This window comes from Balaenoptera acutorostrata, chromosome 1 (genome assembly GCF_949987535.1).
Source record: "Balaenoptera acutorostrata chromosome 1, mBalAcu1.1, whole genome shotgun sequence".
NCBI lineage: Eukaryota > Metazoa > Chordata > Mammalia > Artiodactyla > Balaenopteridae > Balaenoptera > Balaenoptera acutorostrata.
The window spans coordinates 96,296,726-96,322,620 of record NC_080064.1 but is presented as its reverse complement, the minus strand read 5'-3'; the positions used below and the strand labels follow the sequence as shown (position 1 = coordinate 96,322,620).

General features: G+C 42.3%; 1 protein-coding gene across 1 annotated transcript; it reads right to left on the bottom strand.

Annotated features, from left to right (window-relative positions):
• Window positions 1-1,909: 1,909 nt before the first annotated feature.
• On the bottom strand, window positions 1,910-25,895 carry FNDC7 (fibronectin type III domain containing 7). Its single transcript, XM_007169487.2, has 13 exons — window positions 25,802-25,895; window positions 25,271-25,289; window positions 20,854-21,108; window positions 19,458-19,718; window positions 17,051-17,308; window positions 16,168-16,422; window positions 14,265-14,522; window positions 13,434-13,688; window positions 11,882-12,136; window positions 10,026-10,286; window positions 6,598-6,627; window positions 2,876-2,943; window positions 1,910-2,780 (listed from the first exon to the last, which is right to left on the bottom strand). The coding sequence occupies exons 1-12, from the start codon at window positions 25,862-25,864 to the stop codon at window positions 2,912-2,914; spliced, it is 2,202 nt and encodes a 733-aa protein (XP_007169549.2). The 5' UTR covers window positions 25,865-25,895; the 3' UTR covers window positions 1,910-2,780; window positions 2,876-2,911.

Below are 25,895 nucleotides of genomic sequence, written 5' to 3'. Positions count from 1 at the left end.
GTCTCCTTTAGTTGGTTTGCCTAAACAGATTGAACAAGGAACTTGAATTCCCTAAACACGACACAGCAGAATGGAAGGTAAAATCTACCAACGCTGGTCAGAGATGAAAAATCTGCTTTGCATAATTTGTAGAGCTGATAAACAGCTACAATGATTGAGGGCTGAATGTAAAAGCTCTTGAGTTAGGGCAGATCACTCTCTCACCATCCTATTCCCAGGTCTTCTTCTCTAATAATTTATCACTTAATCATGATAACCCAGAGAAATATTTTCCATAAAAATATCATGGATTAGCAGGTATGATCAATGGCCCCCTGATAATTTGTGTTTCAACTGATTAGCTGTGAGAACATGGATGAATTCCTTGACCTTTCTGGGTCTCATTTTTGTTATATGTATAAAGGAATAATATTATTATCTAGCTCACAGGGTTGTTATGAGAATGAAATGAGTATGTGAAAAGCACTTAGAAGCATGTAGTATGTGCTACATCCATGTTTTGATTTTATGTTCACCCAGTGGGTACCACATTGTCTTCTGTGGAATTCTGACCAAAGCAGCCCAGACTTAGATGCCTAGCTAAGTAGGCAGGCCATTTCATTTTCTGTGTTCTGGTATTTATAGGGTATGAGTGTACTGGTCCCAACCCCCTAGTGTCCTAGAACCAGGGATCCTGGCCTTCCATTTGGCCTTTGCCCTCGGCTCTTTGGCTGTTCCAGTCAGCCATGGACACAACTCTTTTCAGAGGGCACACCCTGCCAGCAACCGGGCTCAGCACGCAGTCTCACATGGGGCTCTGAACCACAGCCCAGAACGCTGCCTCAGTTCATGGTTGCCCTCACAGGACATGGACCCACTCTGAACCCTCCATATCTTCTCACCAATCTTTCCTCACATGCCACAGCCCTCTATCTTCTGTTAAGTTAATTAAACAAGGAGGCCATTAGACTGAGGTCATTCTCATACCTTAGCTGCCTTCGTTACCAAACAAAAACCTAAATCTGTAAGGGTCTCGAGGTTAAGAAATCAAAATCTAAGGACAACCAATCACAAACAGCCAACTAGGGTTTCCCAAATAAGGCAACCACTGTAGCTATATAGCTATTGGCCATAGCTTTAGAGCCAATCAAATAATATCCTTGCTTTGCTTCTGCTTCTTCTCAATAAAAGCCCCACCACCACCAACCCCTGCCCCCAGCACCTGTCAGTGGAGCGCTCCTAACCATTTCTGTTTTGGTGCTGCTGAATTTGAATCAATTTCTCCTCAAATAAACTCTTAAAATTTTTAATATGCCTCAGTTTATCTTTTAACACGTCTCAGCTTCCCATCACTGAAATGTTGCTTCAAGGAAGAACTCACCAAGGCAAGCCTTTTAAGGTTCCCAAACCTGGCTGCATGTCAGAATCACTTGGTGAGTTTGTTAAAAATATAGATTCCCAGGCCTGGTCCCAAACCTGCTGGGTTAGAAACTCCAGGGGTGGTACCCGGAAATCTATATTAAGTAATGAGTTCCCCAATTGATGTCGATACACCTAGCCCGACTCCTGTTCAGACACTGGTATTTAGGAACAAAAGTGAACTAAAACTCGGCCTTCCTCTGTGTGTGCTCTGTGACACAGCAAATTCCATTTTTCGGGATCTGTGTCTTTGTCTATGTCCTTTTCAAGTGCAGTTGCTCTGGGGAGTATCTCTCATCAGTCTTACACAGAAAGGGAAAGCAGACATAGAAAAGGAAGTTTGCTGCTCCCTCCTAGTGTACCTCAAGCCTAATTCCACGCTCCAGTTCCCTCTGGGCAGAGTTTTATGGCTGTTCCTAACAACAGACATTCTTAGTTCCACAGCTATGCTTCTGGGGAGTAAACACTTTAGTTACGTGTGTGTTACACAAGTCCTACTCGCACTATCTTTTAATAAGGTTACTGGCATTTGAAGGACAAAATTTTTTTAGGTACAACAGATTTATATTATATATCATTGCCTTTTCTCTCCAAAGATTCAAAAAAAAAAGCAGTTAGAGTGTAAGCGGGGGATACAGCCAGCAAGACTGATGGTCCTTCCCTATGTCACTGCCACCGTTTGAGGCTCTGGTCCTGGCTGTCCCTCCATCTGAAATCTTTGCTCATTCAAAAACATGACCACAGTCCTTCCAGCAACAGGCCAACAGCTCTGCTTTCCCAGACACACACACATAGGTCTCATCACACGATGCTTTGGCTTGGTGAAGGCTGCAAGTGGCTCAGCTTCCTCCTAACTTGAGCTGAGGGTGTTTGTTACTACAGGTGGCCCTGGCAGCTGCTGCTATCCAACCTCGGCCAAAGTCCTGGTGGAGGTTCGTCTTGGGTGAGTGCTGTCTATGTGTGGTGGCTTGATTTCGACTTCTCTGGGAGTGGACGTGTCCAACTCTTGAATGGCTAGATCACCGCACGGCAAGTGCTGGGGTCGATGAAATGCTTATGAAGTGGGTGTGCTGAAGTCTGTAGTATGTCTGGATGTGAAATCTCAAAGAATTTCTGCTAAGCAGAACTTTCACATTCCCAGGACTTTCCCAGTGTGCTGGCTCACTCTGGCAGCCTTCCAGAGGACTTTCTGGATTCATTTCTCTACTGAGTCCTCTCCGCAGCCGATCTTGAACTCCTGTGCAGGTGAGGACACACCTTCCTGCAGGAAGTGGAGCTAGAGTGGTTCTTCTAAAGGCCAAAAGGGCTTGTCCTATCCTAGAGGCATTTTGTACTCTAATAGATCTTTTCCATCTCTAATCACACTAACAATTGAGGAAACTCTGAAAAAGATATGGGAAGAATTTTTTTAAAGCAAAGCAAAAAAAAAAAAACAACTTTGCCTTTGAATCATACCATTTCAATTTAAATTACTCACTAGTCAAGTCTCTGCTTTTATCCATGATTCACTATGTCACTCCGCATTTCTCTTCCCTCTGTAAATCACTGAAAAGGCAAAGAAGGGAAGAAGTGAAATGCATTAAATTTGCAGACATTTTCTTAAATTAAAAAGCCCGTAAATGTCTCTGAGGTTCAGATTACCATTTTGATTTGAAATGCTATTTTTGCAGCACTTCACAGAAAATAAACAGAAAATTAAGAGAATCTGAACTGTTCAAAGGGCAAGAAGAAACTGACCAGCAGGTTCTAACTAAGCAGGGTGTTCTCTCTCCTGCCTGATGAAATGAATCCTCCCCAAGAGTCTCTTTGAGCTCAGATTACTGACCCAGGACAAAGAACTTTCCTCTCCACCCCCAGTCCTTTTATTAATTGAGCTTACTTTGGGCCTGTCATTGTGTCCTACAATTTATATCTCCTTTAATCTTCATAACATCTTATGAGGAGTTTTTTCCAATTTTCAGATGAGGAAACCTATACTTAGAATTGAAGCAAGTTGCCTCAGGGTAAGGGATAGTGGCCAAATTTGAACCCAGATCTGTCTCTTAAAAAAAATCCATTCATGCTGTTGAAAAGCTTTAGGATAATCCAAGAGTCAAGCAAGACCAAAAGTCCTAGACAAAAAGATTCCCAAGGCTTCCCTTAGCATATCTGGAGGCCCCATGTCAGCCAGGGACCTAATCTGACTAGTCCTGTGTACAGAGAGGAGAAATGCTGAAATTGGAAGCAATTTAGAATCTCTCCCTTAATACAGTGAATTCTGTATGATGTAGAGGCCCCCAAATACTCATTTTTTGAGAGTCTTGCAGGATTTCTACAAGGATCTCCTTAAAGAGGGGGTCAGATCTCTTCAGGTTGAAGACTGAAATCTTGCTAAGGAAGGGAGAAGCAACGATCAGAGCCAGCCCAGAGGGACAGAGGAAGGGGAGAGTAGTGACCTAGAGCAGTGTTTCTCAAACTTGGAGAGTCAGAATCACCTGGGAACCTGACAGAAACATGAAGGCCCAGGTCTGACCCACGTCAGCAGGCCTAGTCCTCTACATCCTTTATTAGCTCTCCAAGAGATTCTGATGCACACCAGAGTTTGAACACTACTGTCTAAGCAGTGATCCTCGAACTTGAACATGCATGTGAATCATCTGGGGATTTAGTAAATCTGGGTGGGGCCTAAGATTGTACGTTTTGAACAAGCGTTCTGGTGATGCTGATGAACAGCAAGGTTTAAGAGTAATGGTTTTCAAGCATTTTTTAAAAAAAAGTATTGCGACTCTTTCTCTAACAAAATCTTAGGGAAGGGACTTCCCTGGCGGTCCAGTGGTTAGGACTCTGTGCTACCAATGCAGGGGGCACTGGTTCAATCCCTGGTTGGGGAACTAAGATCCTGCATGCAGCATGGCGTGGCCAAAAACAACAACAAAACAAAATCTTAGGGAAGACCAGAATACAATACACCACTCCTCACCTCTTAGGGGCCCCCAAGACACTTCTACTACCCCTCTGTGGCTCAGGGGAAACACTGATTTAAAATGGCCATAATACTGGAAATAGTTTCCAAGAATGCAGACCCAGGCCCATGTACGTTTCACTGAAGACCAGGGCTTATGGTCATTAGCACTTTGGGAGTTTTTTAAAGTAATTTTTTATAATTTAGAACTTTCCTCACAGTTTTTTTTTTTTAACATCTTTATTGGAGTATAATTGCTTTACAGTGTTGTGTTAGTTTCTGCTGTATAACAAAGTGAAATCAAAAAGAGAAAAACAAAAACCGTATGCTAACACAGTTTGTTTTTAATAAGCCAGGTCTGTTTCCCTGTAGTCACTGGAAAGAGAAACTCTTTAAAAATTAATAGGGATTATTCTTATTTCAGACCTGTAGGTGGGGTAAGAATTAGAAAGCATGTGTCCTGTTGTGCTCAGAGAAGTAGTAGACTGGGAGAGGAAATACAGAACAGGCAGCGCAGAGAAGCATGTGTCCTGCCAGTGGAAGGAAGTGTCGGAGGGGAGCTGGCCCAGGCTGGGAGGCTGTCTGGTGGGCTTTACTGGTAGGAAGGCTTCATTTCCACTCGCACTCTCTGAAGTCAGCCACGTCTGATTATGTGTATGTGTATGTGTGTTTACGTGTCCCGTCTGTACTTTGGGGTTGATAATATACCCTGGGGGTTTTCCCACGACCCCAAATCAAGCAGGCCTTCCTCGTGAAGCAGTAGATGCTACTTATTGGGTCAGCACACACAGCTCTGTGTGGTCATCTCTGTGGCCCCAGCCAAGAGTAGCCTCTGTGGGGCACCCTGAATAGCCTAGACAGGATCAGCCATGAGCACACCTGAGTGGCAGTGAGGGTTATCTTTACTCCACCTGCCCTTTCAGCACCCCTTTTCCTCTGCTGGCCATGTCCACCCATGCAAACTGGAAGCAGACATCCTAGCTCTCTGCAGGCTGTTAACAGATTCCAACAGCTGACTACTAAAAGTGAGGTCAGGGGCTTCCCTGGTGGCGCAGTGGTTAAGAATCCACCTGCCAATGCAGGGGACACGGATTCAAGCCCTGGTGTGGGAAGATCCCACATGCCGCGGAGCAACTAAGCCCGTGTGCCACAACTACTGAGCCTGTGCTCTAGAGCCCGTGAGCCACAACTACTGAGCCCACGTGCCACAGCTACTGAAGCCCGGGCGCCTAGAGCCTGTGTTCCGCAACAAGAGAAGCCACCGCAATGAGAAGCCCGCGCACCGCAACAAAGAGTAGCCCCCGCTCGCCACAACTAGAGAAAGCCCGTGTGCAGCAACGAAGACCCAACGCAGCCAAAAATTAATTAATTAAAAAAAAAAAAAAGTGAGGTCAGACCAGCAGTATCGGCGTCACCAGCATCACCCGGACCTTGTTCGTAGTGCAAAGTCTCAGATCTTTCCTACACCTACCAAATCAGAATCTGGTTTTAACAAGGTCCCAGGTGATTCGGATGCACAATAAGGTTTGAGAAGGTCTGCTCTAAAGGAGCAGTTCTCAGCCTTGGCTACACTTTAGAATCACCCAAAGAGCTCTTAGAAACCCTGATGCCCAGACTTTACCCCAAACCAATTAAATCAGATTTTCTGGGGATAGAGCCCAGGCATCAATTACTCTTAAGCTCTCAAAGTGACTCAGTGTATAGCAGGGTTGGAAACCACTCTCTGAAGTGAGGGACGAAGAGGCTGCCTCTCTGAAACATATTTACATTTTCCTGTGGGACCCCGGAAGACTGAAAAAATTTCAGAATCCAAAGGAGTTCATCTCCACTGGTGGAATCTGAGGGGAGACAATCTAATAGGGGAGAAAATGTTATGGGAGAGGAGAGCAAGGACCCCTCACATCACAGAAAGAAAGCATTTGCCTTTCTAATTGAAGTCAGCTTTTTTTTTAATATCAAGGGCTGCACGAGCCTTTGTTGTTGCTGTTGTTGTTTTTAAATTTATTTTGGCTGCACCAGGTCTTAGTTGCGGCGCACAGGATCTTTGTTGCGGCATGCAGACTTAGTTGCAGCATGCACGCGGGATCTAGTTCCCCCACCAGGGATCAAACCTGGGCCCCCTGCATTGGGAGTGCAGAGTCTTACCCACTGAGCCACCAGGGAAGTCCCTGAAGAGTCAGCTTTGATCTTGACTTAAGTCACCTTAAAGAGCAACAAAAAAATTCCTTTCTACTGTATCCATGAGAAAAATGACTTACCCATTCCAAGTGTACTTCCAGAGCAGGTTACTGTAATAAATAAAAACACAAGTATTTAAAATACATTTATTGATGTATTTGAGATGGTGAAGATATAATTTAAGAAAGAATAAAAGGAAAGTGAACCAAAGAATGAATAAGAATCAGCTTAGGGGATACGAGAAGGAGATACCTGCTAACAGTATGAACTTGGACAAGTTACTTGACTTTTCTGTGCCTCAGTTTATTTGTTAAGTGGTAAGAATAAGAATGCCAGCCTTGGACTTCCCTGGTGGCGCAGTGGTTAAGAATCTGCCTGCCAGTGCAGGGGACATGGGTTTGAGCCCTGGTCAGGGAAAATCCCACATGCTGCGGAGCAACTAAGCCCGTGTGCCACAACTACTGAGCCTGTGCTCTAGAGCCCACGAGCCACAACTACTGAAGCCTGCGCACCTAGAGCCCATGCTCTGCAACAAGACAAGCCACCGTAATGAGAAGCCTGCGCACCGCAACAAAGAGTAGACCCCGCTTGCCGCAACTAGAGAAAGCCCACACACAGCAACGAAGACCCAATGCAGCCAAAAAAAAAAAAAAAAAAAAAAAAAATGTCAACCTCATAGGGTTGTTATAAGGGTCAACTGAGTTAATACATGTAAAGCCCTTAGAATAGTATCTGGCACACAGCACTCAATAAATATTAGTCATTATTATCATTTACAGTATCATCCTCATTATAGGATTAAGGCAGCATTGATATTGGAGAAAACACACACACACACATACACACACACACACCAAAAAACAAAACCAAAAACTTCCCCCAGATGCATGGTTTTTACTAGGGAGACAGAGCAAAGGTAGATTCCTTAACTTGAGTCTAGACACCCAACCCTTACTAAAGTGAAATGGCTACAGGCTTGAGATAACACCCCACCAAAGGTACTAGAGTTCCAACTAACAAACCATCAGAGGAATGACTCTCTCAGTTTTGAATTGTGAGTATGAAGTAGGAGAAAGAACAAAGACTTCCATCACTCACTTACTGGCTGTATAATCATAGACAAACACATACACTCTTTTATTCATTCTTTTTAAAATTTAAAATGTATTGGGCAACAGTTACATGCAAAGTACTGAGAGTCTAAGAGATTACCGTTTAGCAGAAATAACACACATTCAACTCACAGTAATATGGTGTGGTGAAGATAAGAGTGAGGTGGAGTCATAAAGGAGGGAGACGAACTCAGACTATGAGAATTGGAGAAGACTTCAGAGAGGAGGGGGAGTTTGGGCTGGTGGAGTTCCCTTGGTTGAGGTGGGGTGAAAATCCAGGCAAAGAGCGGAGTGCTGCATTACCTCAGAAACATGACGTGCCATGGTATGTGTGTGTGGCAAGGGCAGATGTGTGTGAATTGTTCCATGTGACTAGACTAGAGAATGGAGTCTTCTCAGGAGAGATGTTGCGGAATGAACCTAAAATTGTACTGTCCAATACAGTAGCCACTCACCACATGTAGCTATGAGCATTCCAAATGTGGCTACTCTGAACTGAGATATGCTGTATTAAATAAATGCACACAAGATTTTGAAGACTTAGTATAGAAAAAAATATATAAAATTTTTATATTGATTCCATGTTGAAAAGTAGAATATTTTGGATATATTGGATTAAAATTAACTAAAGTATATTATTAAATTAATTGCACCTATTTCTTTTTACCTTTTTAACATGGCTACTAGAAAATTTAAATTTTTCAAACTTGCATTAAATTTCTATTGGATAGTGCAGGTGTAGAAAGACAGATGGGGGACAGATTGTAAGGGACCTTAAATGCCATGCTCAGAGGATTGAATTTTATTCTATGGGGCAATAGAAAATTTCTGAGGATTTTGAAGCATGAAAGAAAGACAGTTGGGTCAGTGTCCTAGAATGACAACTCTGGCAATAGTATGAAGACTGGCAAGAGGGCAGGAGGACAGGACTGGTGTAGTAGTATAGGGGAGAGGTAGTAAGACCCTGAAATACTGAAGTAGCTATAAGAATGAAGAGAAGAAGTTGGATTTAGAAACCATCATGGAGTGAACAGGACAGGGCTGGGAGACTACTAAAACATGGAGAGTGAGGGAGAGGGAAGCTGACTCCTGGGTTTTCAGCTTGAATACTTGAAACAAGGATGACAGAAGATCAAAAACTGCAGAAGGTCAGAAATTCCTTTTGGCCTTGAGGAGTTGAAATGCCTGGGTCATATCTCTAAGTAGAGATAACACATTTGCATATGGATTTAGAGGTTAGAAGAAGAGAAGGGTTGCAGGTAGAGATTTGGGAGCCTCTGAGTCTCAGTCTGCTCATTTATATATTGGAGATAATAAAATCTGTTGAACCTACCTCATAGAGTTATTTTGAGCATTCAGTGAAATATTGAATATGAAAATGCTTGATAAATTTCAAAACATTATGCAAATATAGTGAAGTATTATTGTTGACCTGTAGGCTCTTCTTCCTAAGAGCTCATCCTCAGCCCAACAACCTATTCCTGGCCCTTCCCATAGGGCCATGCTTTGGGCCAGCTTGTCCTCTGGACAAGATAATGAAAAAGCAAGGAATCAGAGCATGACAACCAAGGACAGCAAGAACAGTCCCTGAAGAGGACCGGGCCTGGTTCCATCACCAGGAGCCATCTTGAACCTTCTTGTCACCAACCCATAATTGGAAATTTTAGATCCTGGTTATTAGTAAAGTTTCTGAGCCAATATTTATTCCTCTTCTTGTGTTCACCTGCAAAGTTCTAGGGCTTCATCATCTCTTCATTTTATCTTATTTTAGAAATATATGAAAAATACATGACTATGCCCTGGGCAAGGTAGCAGAACGTGTTGGAATACAGAGCAGGAGAATTGCTAATGTTTTTCTGCCAGCTCTGGTGAGATGGCAGTAGCTGACATTCGTGAGTTTTGTAATCACAGACTGTCTGCCCACTCATATTTCCAATCCTAGCTTATGATTTATAAATTTGTTTTTTTCCTGGTCCTCCAACTCTCCCTCAGTCATAAGTCTGAATCTGTGCAAATAAAGGTTCAAGTCTCTTATTTCAAACATTCAGGTTGTTTGTCATTATCTCTAACACTATGTTACAAACCTATCCCCAAATCTCAAGCAGAAAATCATTTTAAATCTGCTTTACTGTTTAAGCAGCAAGCATCTGGTCCTTTTTCTGAAGGAGAAAAGAGAGAGAGGGATGAGAGGAGTGTCTCCAAATCAAGTAATAATAAAGCATCACAATTCCAAAGAAGCTTGGGGTCCCCAGTAGCCAGAATCTGCCTGCAGGATGTACAAAATGTCATGCCCTCTTTGACCTTCCTACATAGCAAATAAGTGTGATTGTTCTGAGTCTTAATTCACAGACTGAGTTGAGGACTAGCTTTAAATAAAGGGTCATAATTTGCCCTACCTGAATATATTTTTTTTGGACAGAAAGTAAGCTTCAGTCCTGTCTCAGCAACTGGGGAGACCATCACGGTATATACATCCCCGCAGGGTATCTCGGTAATATCACAGAAACTGAGGCCAGCGCTTGGGGCACACGTGAAAATGCCTTTGGAACCATAGAGGTCAGTGCTGTAATTGGCGGAGCCCCTGGAGGCCTGCCAGTAGATTCGGATGCCATTAGGGCCCAGCCTATATAATTTCACCTCCAAAGGGCAGCAGGAACCTGAAGGATAAAACAAACAGAAACAAACACATCACTATTCCACCATCACCACAAACCTGGCCTTTGTTACTATGGGGAAACAACATAAGTAGCCTACTCAATAATAAATGATTAGAGCAAGATTTGAGGGAGTATTCAAGTTCCTTCTGTGGTGGGTCACATGATTAGAAATCCATGTGTGAGGGTGAGGTGGGGCATGAGTTTTTAATAGAGAACAATGGTGAGGCCAAAAGTCCACGCTTGGCAGATATGTATTGTATATGACTCAAACTTTATGAGTCAAATGTACAGAATTCTTGTCAAGATCCCTCATAATGCCCTATTTTCATATGATTTCAGTGGGATTCAATTTAAATATAATTAAGTGCATTCAGCATTAACTGAAAAGACCTATTTTGCTGAGCTGAGTAGCATGACGCCTGTCGCTGGTCCACTCTTCATCCATGCTAGCTGACTGGGTACTTTTCCTTTCTCCTTTCCTGAATACCTTGAGCAGGTCACATATTAGGTGTCAAATGGTAGATTCCTCAGTAACTAAAATAAATATGTTATTGTATAATAATAAAAAAAATTCAGTTACAGATAGACTTCTTTGATTTATTCTTTAAAAAAAAAAAAAAAAGGTTTTTTAGGTGTGAAGGTAAGCAATGGGCCATATTTCCAGAACTGGATATCAAGGTGAGAAATTAGGCAGCAAACCTAATGAAAGCTAATGGGCCAAAAGGAATGATAATCCAGCTTATGTATGTGTAGCACATTTTAAATGCTTTCATATCATGATCATTCCTATTTCTCTTACCAATGAGGAAACGGAATCAGAGAATAAGATAACGCAGTGCAGCTTAAGAAGCCAGGTCTTTAAACTCCTAGTTGGAGACTCACTCTACTACTTTTGGGATGCCAAAATTATATTTCAACTCTCCCACCCCATGCCTCGGGGAAGATACAGCTAACTGGTCATCGTACTGTCTCCCATTAAGCCTGAGAAGCATCCTCAGAAGATTTTTTCAAAACAGTTCTCCAAGCAGCCACTTCAGTGGACTAGAATTACACCAGAGAAATCTTATTTGCTAACCCTGTATCACTCCCTACTTCTCCCGCTATTTCCTAGTGACTTGGTCTTTGTGAAGAACAAGATGCAATACTGTGCTCTGTTAACCTGTTGAAATAAGAAACCATAGAAGAAGCTGGAGTGGTTTAGAAGAGTGAGGTAGTAGCATAATAATAATAAGAAAGAAAAATTCAAGCCAAATAGAATGTGTGATCTAAATGCTTTCTGAAAACTCTGCCAGACTGAGTTACTCTGTGCTGCAGGTAGCTGGGTCATATAAAAACCTATCCTTCCTTCAGAAAAAGTATACCTGAACCTTGCTACCAGGGGAGTTAATTCACCAACTACTAACAGAAGCCTCTGAACCTTTGAGGTCCTAAGTCAAGAGGAAAACTGTAAACATTTTAGAAAGTAATCTGAACTTACCATGCAAGCTCGGTGGAGATGCAGCATCTTTTAAAATGAGATGGAAAGGCTATGTCTGGATCTATAATAGTCAAAGTCCTTGTTGATACTCTAGAGCTAGAGGTTAGAATTCACTTACTCGAGGAATAACTTTGGTAGCCACAGTCCGCAGTCAGCCCAGTGGCACTAATTGCTTTTAATGCCACTGTGTAATTGATGCCGCATGTGATGCATCCCAGGAGGCAGTGGTTTTGACGGGTGTGACACTTAGACTGTCCAGTGTGTGACTCCAGAACTGTCACATAGGTTTGGGCGCCGGTCCCAACAGTCCAGCTCACGTTGATCACCGATTGTGTGACCTGAGTTACTGTCAGACTGGCTGGACAGCACGGTACTTAAATGAGGAAAGAGAAAACACTGGGGATTTATTTCCAATGAGGGTTATTTGTGAAAACTAACCAAGTATGGTATTTTGCCTGTGTTTCATTCAATATCCTAAATTTCTCAAACCTTCAACTGTTAATCAAAATGTCCTTAATAACTGTAAATGGAATATAACTTTAAAAATTATGAATCACTATATTGTAACTTCTATGACATTGTACATCAACTATACTTCAATAAAAAGATAAATTAAAAAAAACTTTAAAAATTTTCTTTTGTTAAGTAAAATCTCATTCTCTCTGATACGTTATTTAACATCACTGTATATAGCAGGTGCTTTCCCCAAGAATGCAGTGCAATAACTGGCTATGGGTAATGTGAGATTCTCCCCAATTTTTTTCAGAATAATTAAGAAACCTTTGTTGTTCTCCAACTTTAACAATTCCAATTGCAAATTTTAAAGCAATGGTTGCATTCACCTTTTCTCCCAATATATCTTACATTTGCAATGAAATGTATTTTGCCTTTCTCATGCATTTCATAGTACACAGCTGATATAAAAGCTCAAAATATTCTTAGCCACCTAAGAGTACCACAACCAATTCTCAACTTTTCAAAGATCCATTATACAGGATATAGAATATCTGGAATCTTCTTGCGTATTTGGCATTGTCTCTATTCTGCCGCTCTTTACGTTTCAACTTATCTAGTCTAAAGTGCCATCTATCGTTGTGTAGAAGAGAAAATAATGTCCAAAGGCTTTAAGTAATTTGCTAAATTTCATTCACACACAATGCTATGAAGCAATAACAGCTTTCGTTTATCAAGCTCTTACTGTGCATCAGGCACGCTAAGTGCTCTGCAGCATAAATAACGTAATATTCACAGCCACCCGATAAAGCCATTATCCCCTTCTAGCAATTAGGAAACTGAAACTCAGAAAGTATTTTTTAGAGAAAGATTCGAAAGGGCTGAACCAAAGAAATAAATAATAAACTAGCTCATTTGGCCACTTGTTAGTTGTTTTGGTAGATTGTGTCATGGGGGAATACGAATTCAAATAAATGTTTTTGCAGAGTCAATGTATTCCTCCTTTGATGTTGGTATTTGAATATATTAGAGCCTTCAGATGATACTTTTACAGAACGTGTGTGAAAGTTTTCTAAGACGGGGGCTCTTTGAAAGGCCTCTCTGAGTTTAAGGTATTTCTATCACACTTAGGGTGAATCAAATAAGAAAGTTCGTGTCCTAAAACAATTCCTAAGGACCCCGTTGAAGTTGAGGTTCAGGCTGTAGTTGCTACATACCCGTTTCTAAGGGCACACTGTAGCTGGGCAGGCTCCGTCCTGCTGGTGTTTCAGCCACAGCGGTGACGGAGAACACTGAGCCGCAGGGCAAGCCCCACAAGGTGCAGGACTCTCCCGTGCTGCTGCACCGGTGCAGCCCTTTCTCTCCCTGGGCAGTCACCGTGTAAGTGGCCTCATCGTTAGTGGATCGCCAGTACACGTTAATCATGGAAAAGGCATCCTTCGAAACATTTTTGATTTCAGGACTGCAAGGAGCTAAGAGATTTTAGATTATGAATTGAAACAGTCAGAATCAAAAATATCACACGTGCCATTTGGTCTAAAACTGACCTTCCCCCCCCCCCCCCCAAAATGAGATCATTACTTTCGACCATACCATGCATGTAGCGCAAATTCATAGAGCCTTTGTGTGGAAACCTTGCTGACATTGACGTATGGTATTGGGTTCCCATAACGTCGGACTAATTGGAAAATGTTAAGGAGCCATTTGAACTCCAAAAGCGAAAGTAATTAGGACAAACATTTGTGGTCTTAACCTTCATGGTGTGAATACAGGCAGGCGCCCCAAAGGTAGGAGGAAGTGAATGGCTGAGGTAATCACTAGCAAAACCTTCCACTCTCCCCATGGTCTCCTATTTCCGTTTTGTCCTCTCCCTCTTCCACCGCCTCTTCTGCCTCTCCTTAGTAAGACAGGGGCTCTCAGGGTCACCACAACAGGGTGGCTACTGGCAGTTAGCCTTTTTACCATTTTTTGCCGAATGCCCTTCCTGAGGGACATAGCTGGGGGGAGCCATTCAGACATCAGTGAATGAAATCTTTGCTGTATCATACCTGTGGTTATAAATCGGGAGGTACATGACGTATTGCTGCCCCGGACTTCACTGAAGGAATACACTGTGATGTTGTACTTGGTGTCACACTCTAGAGCAGAAAGGGTGCAAGCCGGAACAGTGTCATTGCACTCAACCACGCTGAACCCATCTACAGCCTTGGTTTCATAAAGTTCGGCACCACGGACGGGAGACCAGACGATCTCTACTCTGTCACTGGACACCAACACAGGGTTAATGTCACCAGGACAACAGGGAGCTGAAAGCAGGAGCAGAGAGAGAGCGGAGGTCAGTGCAGGAGCCATGCTGTCAGAGTGGCCTTGAGTCCTGGCATCTCCGTGCCCAGAGCCTCTGCACTACCCTCCTAAGTCACTGCAACAATCTCCTACAGGTCTGTCCAGCTCCAATCCTGACCTAACACCCACTACGTAGAGGGTAAATTCTCTATGCATGACATGCAAGGTTATTACAAGCTCTACCCAGTCGATATGTCCAGCTGCCCCTCCCGCATCCCCTGCCTCACCAGACCCCTCAATTCCCACACGTGCTTTTATTTCCCTATGCCTCAAAGATTGTGTTCGCGCTACTGGAATGCGGTTCCCTTCTTCTGCCTGACAAAATCATGTTTAGTTTAACTTTAGATCCTATCAGTCTTTCCAGACACTAAACTAGATAAAACTAGGGGGTGGAGGAGGGGAAGAAGCATTGTATTAGTAGATTTTAGAAGAGGCCCTACACTACCTCACAGACAAATTCTGACAAGTGTCTAACTCACATGGGGTTTCTCTGGAATGCTCTTGCCCCACCTACATTCCATCCATCCTTAAAGATCCAGTTCAAGGCCACTCCCTCCGGAAGACCCTCCTGTGCTCTTGAGACCTTATTGATAGCCTCTGACTCTAAATTCCAAAGGCACCAATTATTTGATTCCTTCATCTTGGTAAAAATGTAGGGGCCTAGGTTCGATCCCTGGTCAGGGAACTAGATCCCACAAGAATGCCACACTAAGAGTTCACATGCCACAACTAAGGAGCCCGCCTGCTGCAACTAAGACCAGGCGCAACCAAATAAATACATAAATATTAAAAATGTATTGTTATTTATATAATTATATTATAGTATTCTTGTTTGTAAATATAGTTAATTAATTTTGTCACTCACTCCATTCATTCTTTAAAAATCGAGCATCTCCCATATGCCAGTCATACTATGATAAGCATTCAGGATGAAGAGATAAATAAAATACAATCCCTGCCCTTTGAAGACCCAAGCCTAGTGGAGAATAATAGTAACAATAATAATGATGCTAATAAAAATATTTGCATTGTGCTTTTCTCACATACAAAGACCTTTTCATATTCATGTTCTCATTATTATTTGTCCCATTTTGCAGTAGCAGATACTAAGGAACTTAGCAAGGTAGACATCATTATTCCCATTTTGCAAATGAGTTGGTGGTCAAGTTAGGACTTAAACCCAGGTGTCCTACTCCAAAGCCCTCCACACCATGTAGAATCTTTGCCATTGCATCCCTATTTTCTGGGCTTGGGGAAAGAGTGAACTCTGAGACCTAAGGATCACCTCCCCTTCAGCTGCCAGCACAGGCCTGAACACTGAGTAGATCTTGGTGGAGGGTTCAACTTTTCAGAGCAAGCTTGAATAACAACACTCTTTCCCTTCTTTTCACTCCTAAACCTTGCATTCTTGTTAAGCTTGAGTCCACGAAGTCCAAATTCCCTAGTCTGGAAAGAATGTGAAAGAAGAGATTCACTTTCCATTCTTGGCCCTAGAATGGCTCCCAGGTGGTCTAGGTAAGTCAATAAGTGCAATGGATGATCTATTCTGCTGCTGAGTTTAGTGAACTCAGAACTCAACTCCCTTTACAAGAATCAAGTGCAACTCACCTGTGGTATAATTAAACACATCACCCAAAGGACTCTGTCCTGCCTTGTTATAGGCAAAAACACTAATAAAGTAAGTGAAGCCACACTCAGATAAGAAATTGCACTGGGTGAAGGAGGTGTTGCAGTGTACTTCCAAGCCATCGTCACTCTTCACAAAGGCCACATAGTAATCACCCAGATGCACATTGGACCAAGCCACAGACAAGTGGCCAGGGGGATCTTCTTGGATTGTCACCCTTCCAGGTGCACAAGCAACTAGGAAATGATAAATAATTAACAGTTGTGAGAGTACTGCAAGAGATTTTCTTTGCATCTTTGCATAGTAGCTCTTCACTGAATGTTAGTTCTCATCCCCAAAACACACAGATATTTCTAAATTGAAGCGTAGACCTCCACATATGTATCTCTTTGCCTCTTTGATGAGAATGAAAGTGGGAAGATATCTAAACACATATTCCAAACTATAGACATTCCATCTTTATCTTAAAAAGATAGCTCCCACCAGGCCTAGGTCTGTGAAACACAATGTAAATAAGAGACCACTATCTGTACTGCACAGCTAGAGTTGTGTATCACTCAAACTGGATCCTAGAATATTTACAACTTTACAAATGCAAAAGAAAATAAACTAATTAGTGAAAGATCTGGAATAGGAACCAGGTTTCCTAAATTTCAGTGTTTTTTCCAATGCACGAGATCTGGTTGCACTATCAACATTATTCAAAGTCATCAGAATGTCCAACTCAACACTTTCATTTAGACCAGGCCTTCATTTTTGCTTGTTCTAGAGTGTTCTGGAACACTGTCATGTGATTATTTGTTTCCCTAATGGTAGTCACTTTGGCTTGCCAAGCCCCCAGTGATCTCACTCTTGTTTACATACCAGTTTTCAGGGTCACTGCTGAAATTGATCTGCTAGATCCGGCATCATTAGTTGCTAAAACTGAAATCAGGTACTCGGTTCCACACTGGAGAGGGGAGATGGTGCAGGAACTGAAAGTCGTACTACAGCTCAGCCTGGAAGAGTCACTCAAAGCCATCACGGTATAGTTGAAAGCTCCTTCTGTCGGTGCCCATGAAACAGATGCCTTCAGAGAACCACTATCAAAAGAGACTTGAATGTTGGCAGGAGCACGAGGACCTACATTTTTGAGAAACAATTAAGATTTTTGCAGTAACCTCAAGAACCCAAGTAAGATTTGGCCTAACAATATTGCAGAGCTTGGAGGATGGGGTACTTCAGTCACATGATACTTGCAAGTGTACAAAGCGTAAAATTGGGATTTAGGGTACCTGAGAACTGGTAACACATCTCCCATTAACTATGCAAACTCATAACTAGCTATATGACTTTGGCCATGTTATTTAATCTTTTTGTTATTTATTTATTTTTCTCATCTGTAAAATAGATCCTAGCACATATAGGTGCTAAATAAACATTTTGAATGAATGAATGAGTGAATGCACAATTTGATAAGTGATAGAAATAATTAAATGAAGTTATAAATGTGAAGGGCTAAGAAGGCCATGTGGGTATATTATCAAGTGGTAGGTCAAATATTCTATTATAGATTGATGAAGTTAAACAGATTAGTTTCAACAACATTCCTTCTTTACTTTTGACACATGCTAAGACATGTAAGAGCTTTTAGGTCACAGCTGTTTACAGAAGAGCAGACTTTCTATTCTAAATCAAAGGGAAAGAAGGAAAGTATCAAGTGTGATGGTCACACAGGAAGGCAGTTTTTTAGCATCTCCAAAACGATTTCCTCTGCATTCTTAGAAATATGCCTTCCTTTCCTCAGGCTTATCCTCCTAAAAAAGCTTGAGGCCCTCAATAAATATTTGTGGAGAGAAAGAATGAGTGAATGTCTTGGAAGAGGCCCAGAGAGACTGGTTTGTCACAGACATCCTGACTCACCAGGCCCATCATGAATCACCTTAGGGCCACCTTGCTCTGATTTCTACCTGGAAAAGTAATATAAAAGGCAAACCCTTCACTTCTCCCTACAGTTCTGCTTCGGCCTATAGACAATGAGGCTTCCACTCCCCTCCAAAGTAGGAACTGTTGGAGAGAACATTTCTGGTTTCTTTCCACTTTCTCCTTGGTCCTCCCCAAGAGATGAAACAGCTAATCTGGTTGGTGAGTCCGGCATCTACTAGACCATATTGTCAGAGGATGACTCACTCTGCCTCAAGAGAAGGAAAAATCTCTCTTCTTCCCTCTCTCTCCATCTCGTTCTTTTGGCTCAGAGCAGCAGCTCAGTTTGGGCATCTAGTTATCACGCAGTAGGACACCCTGGTCAGGTACCCCTGCAATGGGGATTGTGAGAACACAGACGATGCATCAGCTTCTCAGCCTACAGCTGGAGGAGAGGTGGTGGGAAACCCCTCGTTGACCTCAGGCCCAAACTGAGGACTTTGGGAAATATATCTGAAATATGGATTCCCACCACGGCACAAAGTGCCATAACAGGAAGTTTGTTTTGTTTGTTGCTGTGCCTCTAGAGCAACGCCAGCTGAAAGTTGGGACACACTCATTAAATGTCTGCTGAATAAATTCTTGTTTGGCTCAGTTCTTTTTGTCTCTACTCTTGGTCTGAACCTATGAAGGGACAAGAGGTGACTGGTAAACCTAGTAAGAATTATCTCCTGCTGTGTGATATTGAACATACAAGCTGAAAATAAGTTGGCTCTGGGGGGGCAGTGCCATGCTCTGTGCACCCTGAGCAGCATTTCTTTTATTTTTTTTTTTAAGCAAGCATCTACCTTTTTTGTTTTTGTTTTTAAATTAATTAGTTTATTAATTTATTTATTTTTGGCTGTGTTGCGTCTTCGTTTCTGTGCGAAGCCTTTCTCTAGTTGTGGCGAGCGGGGGCCACTCTTCATCGCGGTGCGCGGGCCTCTCACTGTCGCGGCCTCTCTTGTTGCGGAGCACAGGCTCCAGACGCGCAGGCTCAGTAGTTGTGGCTCACAGACCTAGTTGCTCCGCGGCATGTGGGATCCTCCCAGACCAGGGCTCGAACCTGTGTCCCCTGCATTGGCAAGCAGATTCCCAACCACTGCACCTCCAGGGAAGCCCTGAGCAGCATTTCTTTACACGTGCCATAAGCATTTAAACCACCGAGGAGGAATTATCAGGACACTATAAATAAGCTCATAATCAATTTAAATGCCTGCTGCCAGCTGCTCTGTACTTATCACTTAACGCTGCTCTCAGTGACTGCAATGCACAGCCCTTCTCAGTAATCAAAAAGGAGAAGGTTGGGACTGAGCTGCGAAGTCCTTACCTGTTCTCTGATTGCAGGTGGAGTCATCCCCAGGTGTTCCGCTGGCACTCCACGCATAGGCCTTTATGGTGTAGAGAGTCCCAGCGTCTAAACTGGTGAATGTCAAGGAGGTGTTGGTGGTATTCTCTTTCCATATTCTCCCCAAACCATTAGCTCGCATAATGGACACAGAAAATCCAGTTGCCATATATACGCTTTTCCACTGCACAAGAATAGAGTCTGGACTTGGAGAGCTTACTTGTAGAATTGGTGCAGCCAGCACTACAAAGACAAAAACCTGTGCATTTGTGTTATGAAAGTGCAAGAGAGGCTAATTCAAATTTAGGAATAGTAATTTGAGGTTGATTATCCATATTATGAAAAAATTATTTGCTTTGCAATAGGATTCATGGCAGAGTTCCATTAAACAATTGTTATTTAAATGTGTATTAATTACAGATGACACAGCAGAGGAAGGGGGAACAGAGAAATTCTAATATTAGGCATACCTTCAACTGGAAGTTGGTAAGAAATTAGATAAAACCTCCCTGTAATCATAATATAAATCAATGGGGGGAATGATAGTTTATACTATTTTAACTTGCACGCAACCTTTCAGAAATATGCCGAGGTACAACTTTATCAAATCAATTTAAGTCATGCTGATGACAAACTCTAAATGGTTTTATTTCAAACAAGTCAAAGTGCAGCAAAATCTCTTCTATGTGTTCTTTATTCCACATGGTTTTATTGATAATTGAGGTTAAAAACAGAAATCCCTGGGCTTCCCTGATGGCGCAGTGGTTGAGAATCCGCCTGCCAATTCAGGGGACACGGGTTTGATCCCTGGTCCGGGGAGATCCCACATGCTGCGGAGCAACTAAGCCCGTGTGCCACAACTACTGAGCCTGCACTCTAGAGCCCGCGAGCCACAACTACTGAGACCGTGTGCCACAACTACTGAAGCTCACACACGCTAGTGCCCATGCTCTGCAAAGAGAAGCCACCTCAATAAGAAGCCTGCGCACCGCAACGAAGAGTAGCCCCTGCTCTCCACAACTAGAGAAAGTCCGCGTGCAGCAACAAAGACTCAATGCAGCCAAAAATAAATAAATACATTTATAAAACAAACAAACAAAAAAAATGAAACAGAAATCCCTTTTTCAGAGATTTGAAAGCACGGATGCTTTTAAAGATGCCCAGAAATGGGTTTTATTTTCCAAAGCATCTGGAATTTACATACCACCTCCTCCACAGACATGTGAATTCCAAAAAAAAAGTCACTTGGTGGCTTTCACTTCTGAGCCTTGAATCATAGACATTCACATGATACAAAATTACATCATGCATTTGCATCCTCAGTGTAATTGATCCAGGTCACAAGCAATTGCTCAACAGAGGATGAGCGTCCAGCTACCTGTCTTTGCCTGTTTTGGAGGCGATGCCTGGCTTCTCCCAGCAGGACTGATGGATCTGATGGTGATTTGGTACAAGGTTGCAGCCTTCAGGCCCGTCACAGTGCCTGGGGAATTGGCCACCACGGTTTCAATGACAGTGTTCCCATCTCTGGCCGTGAGGAGGTAACCGGTGGCCCCTGGCACTGTAGCCCATTCCACAGTGATACTGTTGCTGATTTTTGAATATGCCTGATCAATAGTGGGTATTTTGGGAGCTGAAAGAGATTTTGAAGGTGTACATTAGCTAGGGTACCTGTAAGGATTACTTCTTTCATCATTTTACTTTCAAACTAAGTCATTCTCATGTCATCCTTCAGACATAAACCTTGCCCTTATTTTCCAGATCAAGAAACAAACAAACAAACAAACAAACAAAAGAGGAAAAGAAAGGCAAAGCTACTCTCTAGAAGAGAGCAAGAAAGCTCAAACCTCCCATTCAGGAATGGGACTTCAAAGAGGTTTTTCCCAGTTGCCTCTCGGATAATTTGCACTTTTTGTACTTTTAAAAGAGTTAACTAAGAGTAGGGAGTGATTTGGGAGAAGAACTCTGAGGGGAGGGAGAGAGTAACTGAGGGCTTCCATTCTGGAGGCTACTCCAGTCTGGCGTCCTGTGAATCCCCCGGCATGCTTTGTCATGGGTCTCCCCTTCCTGCCCCACCTCTATGCGACTCCGTCTCCAGCAAGGGTCCACCTCCATCCCCCACCTCTGTCGAGGCTGTGATTTCCACTCATGCACTTTGCACATTTTCCAAGTGGCATTTAATCTAATGGAGGAAGGGGGAGAATTGAGTTCTTTGCTTCATAATTGAGCGTACTGTCTTTAATATTATCAGAGTGTAACAATTTTCAGATTCTTCTATATAAAATAAAAATAAACTTTATTCTCTCCTTCTCTATCAAAACATCTGCCCCAGCCTAAGAATGAGATGCCAGGGTCCCTCCTCACCTGGGCCTGGCCATGGTTTGCCAGGAGGCCGTGAATGCTTATGTCATGAGTTTACACAAGGCATTCCTATACTTTGGGCATGGGGTAGAAGATACAACATGGTAATCAGATTTACTACTCTGCAAAACTCCACGGACTCAAAAATGCCCTGGGTGTAGGAGGTCCAAGTAGAAGAAAAGGTCAAACAAAAATATCTGGGTTTTAGGTTTGAAGCTGGCAATTGGTCTTTTATATTTAAAGTACTGCATTTGCTGGGCAAAATCACTATATGCCACATTCAAAACTAAAGTGCAAAACAATACTCTAGGGCAAAGAGGAGAAGTAAATACCGTCCAAATGTACGATTTGTCAGTATCAACTCCCTCCCTCCAACAGACCCCAACCTGCAAAACCCCATGTGCGTGATACAGACAACTTATCTTTCTGTACCCACAGCCCAGAAAGTTGGCTTTGGCAGCATCTCAGAAATAACCATGCTGCAAGAACGAACAAAGAGTCCACTGTGCACTGGCCAGACGTTCCTTCAACATCACCCAGGACTGTCTCCTTTGCCATCAAAAGAAAACTATGATGGTTATAAATGCTGGGGAAAAGTTGCAGGGGCTCATCTTAGCCATTTGCCAGCAGAAGCTGACTCTGCGGGAAGCGCCTATGTCCCCTCCCTGTTGTAGGATAGAAAGCCCCCGCAGGGGTCCCACATTTATCCCTCCTACACACTCATCTCTTTTCTGCTCGCCCAGTTATTTGTTCTCTGTTAAAGCCTTCTTTCCTCTAACTTTGCGGTGTCTCTCAATCCCTGCTGCTTCCTTTGTCCCCATTGTTCATCTTATCTCCTGTTAGCCAGTCCTGCTCATTGGAATGGACTGATTTCCTGGACAAATGACAACCAAACTAGACATTGTCGTGACAGTGCCTTCACGGAGTGGCTTGAAAGGCATCTAAAAGGCTGGCATGGCACTGGCTATCTCCCCACAGGCCTGTCAAGGGGCCTGAGGACTCCACAAAATTTGTCGTATTGAATTGAGCTGGGAGGGGCACATTTGCCAAGCATAGTAGTACACGAAGCCAGTATCAGCAGGATGAAACGCGGGGTTTCATGATGGGAAAATAGCAAAGGATTTGGATTTCAGAATGCTGGGCTTGAGCCCTGGCTCTGCCATTTACTTCTGCCTATGAACACGTACAAGTGATTTAACCTCTTCTAGTCTCAGTTTTCTTCCTTGAGTGTATGGAATATTAATAATTCCTACATCTTTGAGTTTACTTTGAAATGTAAAATACTTACATCTTAAGATGGTAAAGATTAAGTAAAATAGTGAATGTAAGGGCACATTGAAAGGTAGGAAGGATTAGTGTGTGTGTGTATGTGTGTGTGTGTGTGTGTGTGTGTGAACCAGGACGAGCAATTTTGGGGTTTGGAAAAGCCAGGCTGCATGGCACTGCCATGGAGGGGGTGCTGCCAGGGAAGGTGGGATTATGGAGACTCTGGGGTAAGCACAGGCTGGAGAGACAGATTGCCTGTTTACACATGGTTCTAGAGCAGGATCTGACCAGTAACAGCAATGAAAAAAGATCAACACCTCTGTACTATGTCTCCCTTAAAGAGATGAGAAGATTGAGCAGGACATGTAAGTCTCCATAAATCAGCAGCGGTTCTTCACTCTTTCTTTGTTCTGTATTTGGCCCGCTAACTGCACTGATGAAAGAGAAAAATTTATTCCCTAGATTTGCAATCAACCACTCTGATTAGTCAAAAATGAAACCCTTTGAGTCACAGCATCTGTGCATTCTACCAACTCAGAGATCTAAATTAGCCCATGTGGCCCCAGTGGCCAGACACAGATAAACAGCCGATGCCAGAGCCCAAAAAGAATCAGAATACACACACCCCAAATGAAACCTCCTATACAGTATCAATAAAACACATCACATCTATTGAAAAGACAGGATGAATCAATTAACAGCATCACCAGTATATGTCTGCCCCATTCTTTCTCTCAAATAGTGTGGATAACGTGGGACTAAAAATAGGTCCGTTCTGAGGGCTCAGTGTGTCCTGTGGTCCTGGAACCCTCTAAGAGACAGCAGAACTAGATTTTGTCCAATCGAAGGGCTACTGATTTTTTAAAAATCACTTTGTTTATGGCCAAATAGTCCTTCTCACAGCTTCCTGGTTAATCCTGAAGGTGTCTCAAGAATAAGTGAGTAAGAATAAAGCATGAAATAATAATTTTTAAAAACCTATTGTATAAGCACGGATTTTATGGCTCAGCCAAAAATCTATATCAAACATTTTAATTGCCTTATTTACATTTCCTTTTCTGTGGTATATACAAAATAATAAATAAAATTTGTTCTTATTTGTGCTGAATTACTAAGAGAGTTTATTGGTGATATAATTGATATTATATGGTTCCTTCAGATCATCTAAATTCCATCGAACATAAGTTTCCATTCTAGGGACTTAAATTTCTAGAATGCATGAACCAGGAGAGGCCTGTAGAGAAATTATCCTTGCCTTCAGTCATTTATTCAAGAAAAATGGTGATAAAATCTCTTAAAAGAAAGCCTTTTTCCAGCTCTGGGTTTTCATTGTCTATATTTTAAGGATGCAATATTAGAAGTATAAAACCTTTTTTATTAGAGAATCTAATCTTTTTATTAGAGAATCTTTTATTAGAGAATTTTGATCAAAACTGTTTCTAGTTTTCTCCTCTAATTCCTTAGAAGACAAATAAGAAAAGTTATATAAATTAGGCTCTTCACTAAAATTTTGTTTCTTTGACTGGAATGATGATCATTGTAATACTTTACTAATGGTTAACCGTGTTTGAGAAAAATCTATGACTGCATGACTCTATACATCTCAGTACTCAAGAAGAATATCTTATGAGGATGTATCTTTAAATTTTGATCCATGTATTTGTCTTACCAGTTACACTCACAGTGTGAGTGCTCAGAAAATGTTGAATATTTTTCCTGGTATAGCCTTTATATTTCAGGGTAGCCCAGGAATTAACAATGGAAATTAAAATCAAATATGGGGGGCTTCCCTAGTGGCACAGTGGTTGAGAATCTGCCTGCCAATACAGGGGACACGGGTTCGAGCCCTGGTCTGGGAAGATCCCACATGCCGCGGAGCAACTAGGCCCGTGAGCCACAATTACTGAGCCTGCGCGTCTGGAGCCTGTGCTCCGCAACAAGAGAGGCCGCGATAGTGAGAGGCCCGCGCACCGCGATGAAGAGTGGCCCCCGCTTGCCGCAACTGGAGAAAGCCCTCGCACAGAAACGAAGACCCAACACAGCCATAAATAAATAAAATTAAAAAGTAAGAAAAAAAAAAAAAGAACCGTGTGCTCTGACATATCTCAAAAAAATGGAAAAAAAAATCAAATATGGGGAGGGTAAACTTGCATTTCAGAGAATGTTACCTGTTTTTGTTGAAGCAACCTGAAAAAGAAAGTTTAGAATATTAGAACCATAAAGAAAAACACCATTTGGGGAAATGTAAAACCTAATTCAGAGCAGTAATATACTTAACACAACATGTTTATACAAAATGTGAGCAATATTCCAATCCACACACAGTATTTATTTGCACAAATTATTTCCCAACACTCAAATCTACCACAAAGCAATCCTAAATAAAATTGAGAGGATGGAGACAGATCACATTACTGTTTCATTTCTCTCCCTGAATCTGCCTATTGAACTAAGTCAGTAGCTGCTGATGGATTTTTCAGAAATCTTTGTTCTTAAAACATAATGATATTCTTGTTTTCTTTCACTAGTAAATTGCATTAAATTTCAAACACACAAACATATACAATCTTGGTATGCCTCCAAAGTATTTTGATTTCCATCTCCCCACCACTGAGGCCCTCAAAAAAAAGAGAAAGATATTGAATGTATCTTTTTTTGCCCCCTAAATAGTTGCAGGTAGGTCGGAATGGTGAACTCACCATTTTAAGGCAGATAAGACTGAATCCAATCACAGACAAACATTTCACCTGTCCACCAGCCATCCTGTTGGACTGAACGCTCACATGGCACACA

Bases quoted from the DNA above. Each gene is read 5' to 3' on its own strand.
- FNDC7 (XM_007169487.2), bottom strand. From the start codon at position 25,864: ATGGCTGGTGGACAGGTGAAATGTTTGTCTGTGATTGGATTCAGTCTT. The intron at 13,689-14,264 runs GTATGATACAGC...AAAATCTCTTAG, and splicing joins CTCCCGATTTATAACCACAG to CTCCTTGCAGTCCTGAAATC. The intron at 2,944-6,597 runs GTAAGTCATTTT...TTGCCTTTTCAG, and splicing joins TGGAAGTACACTTGGAATGG to TGATTTACAGAGGGAAGAGA.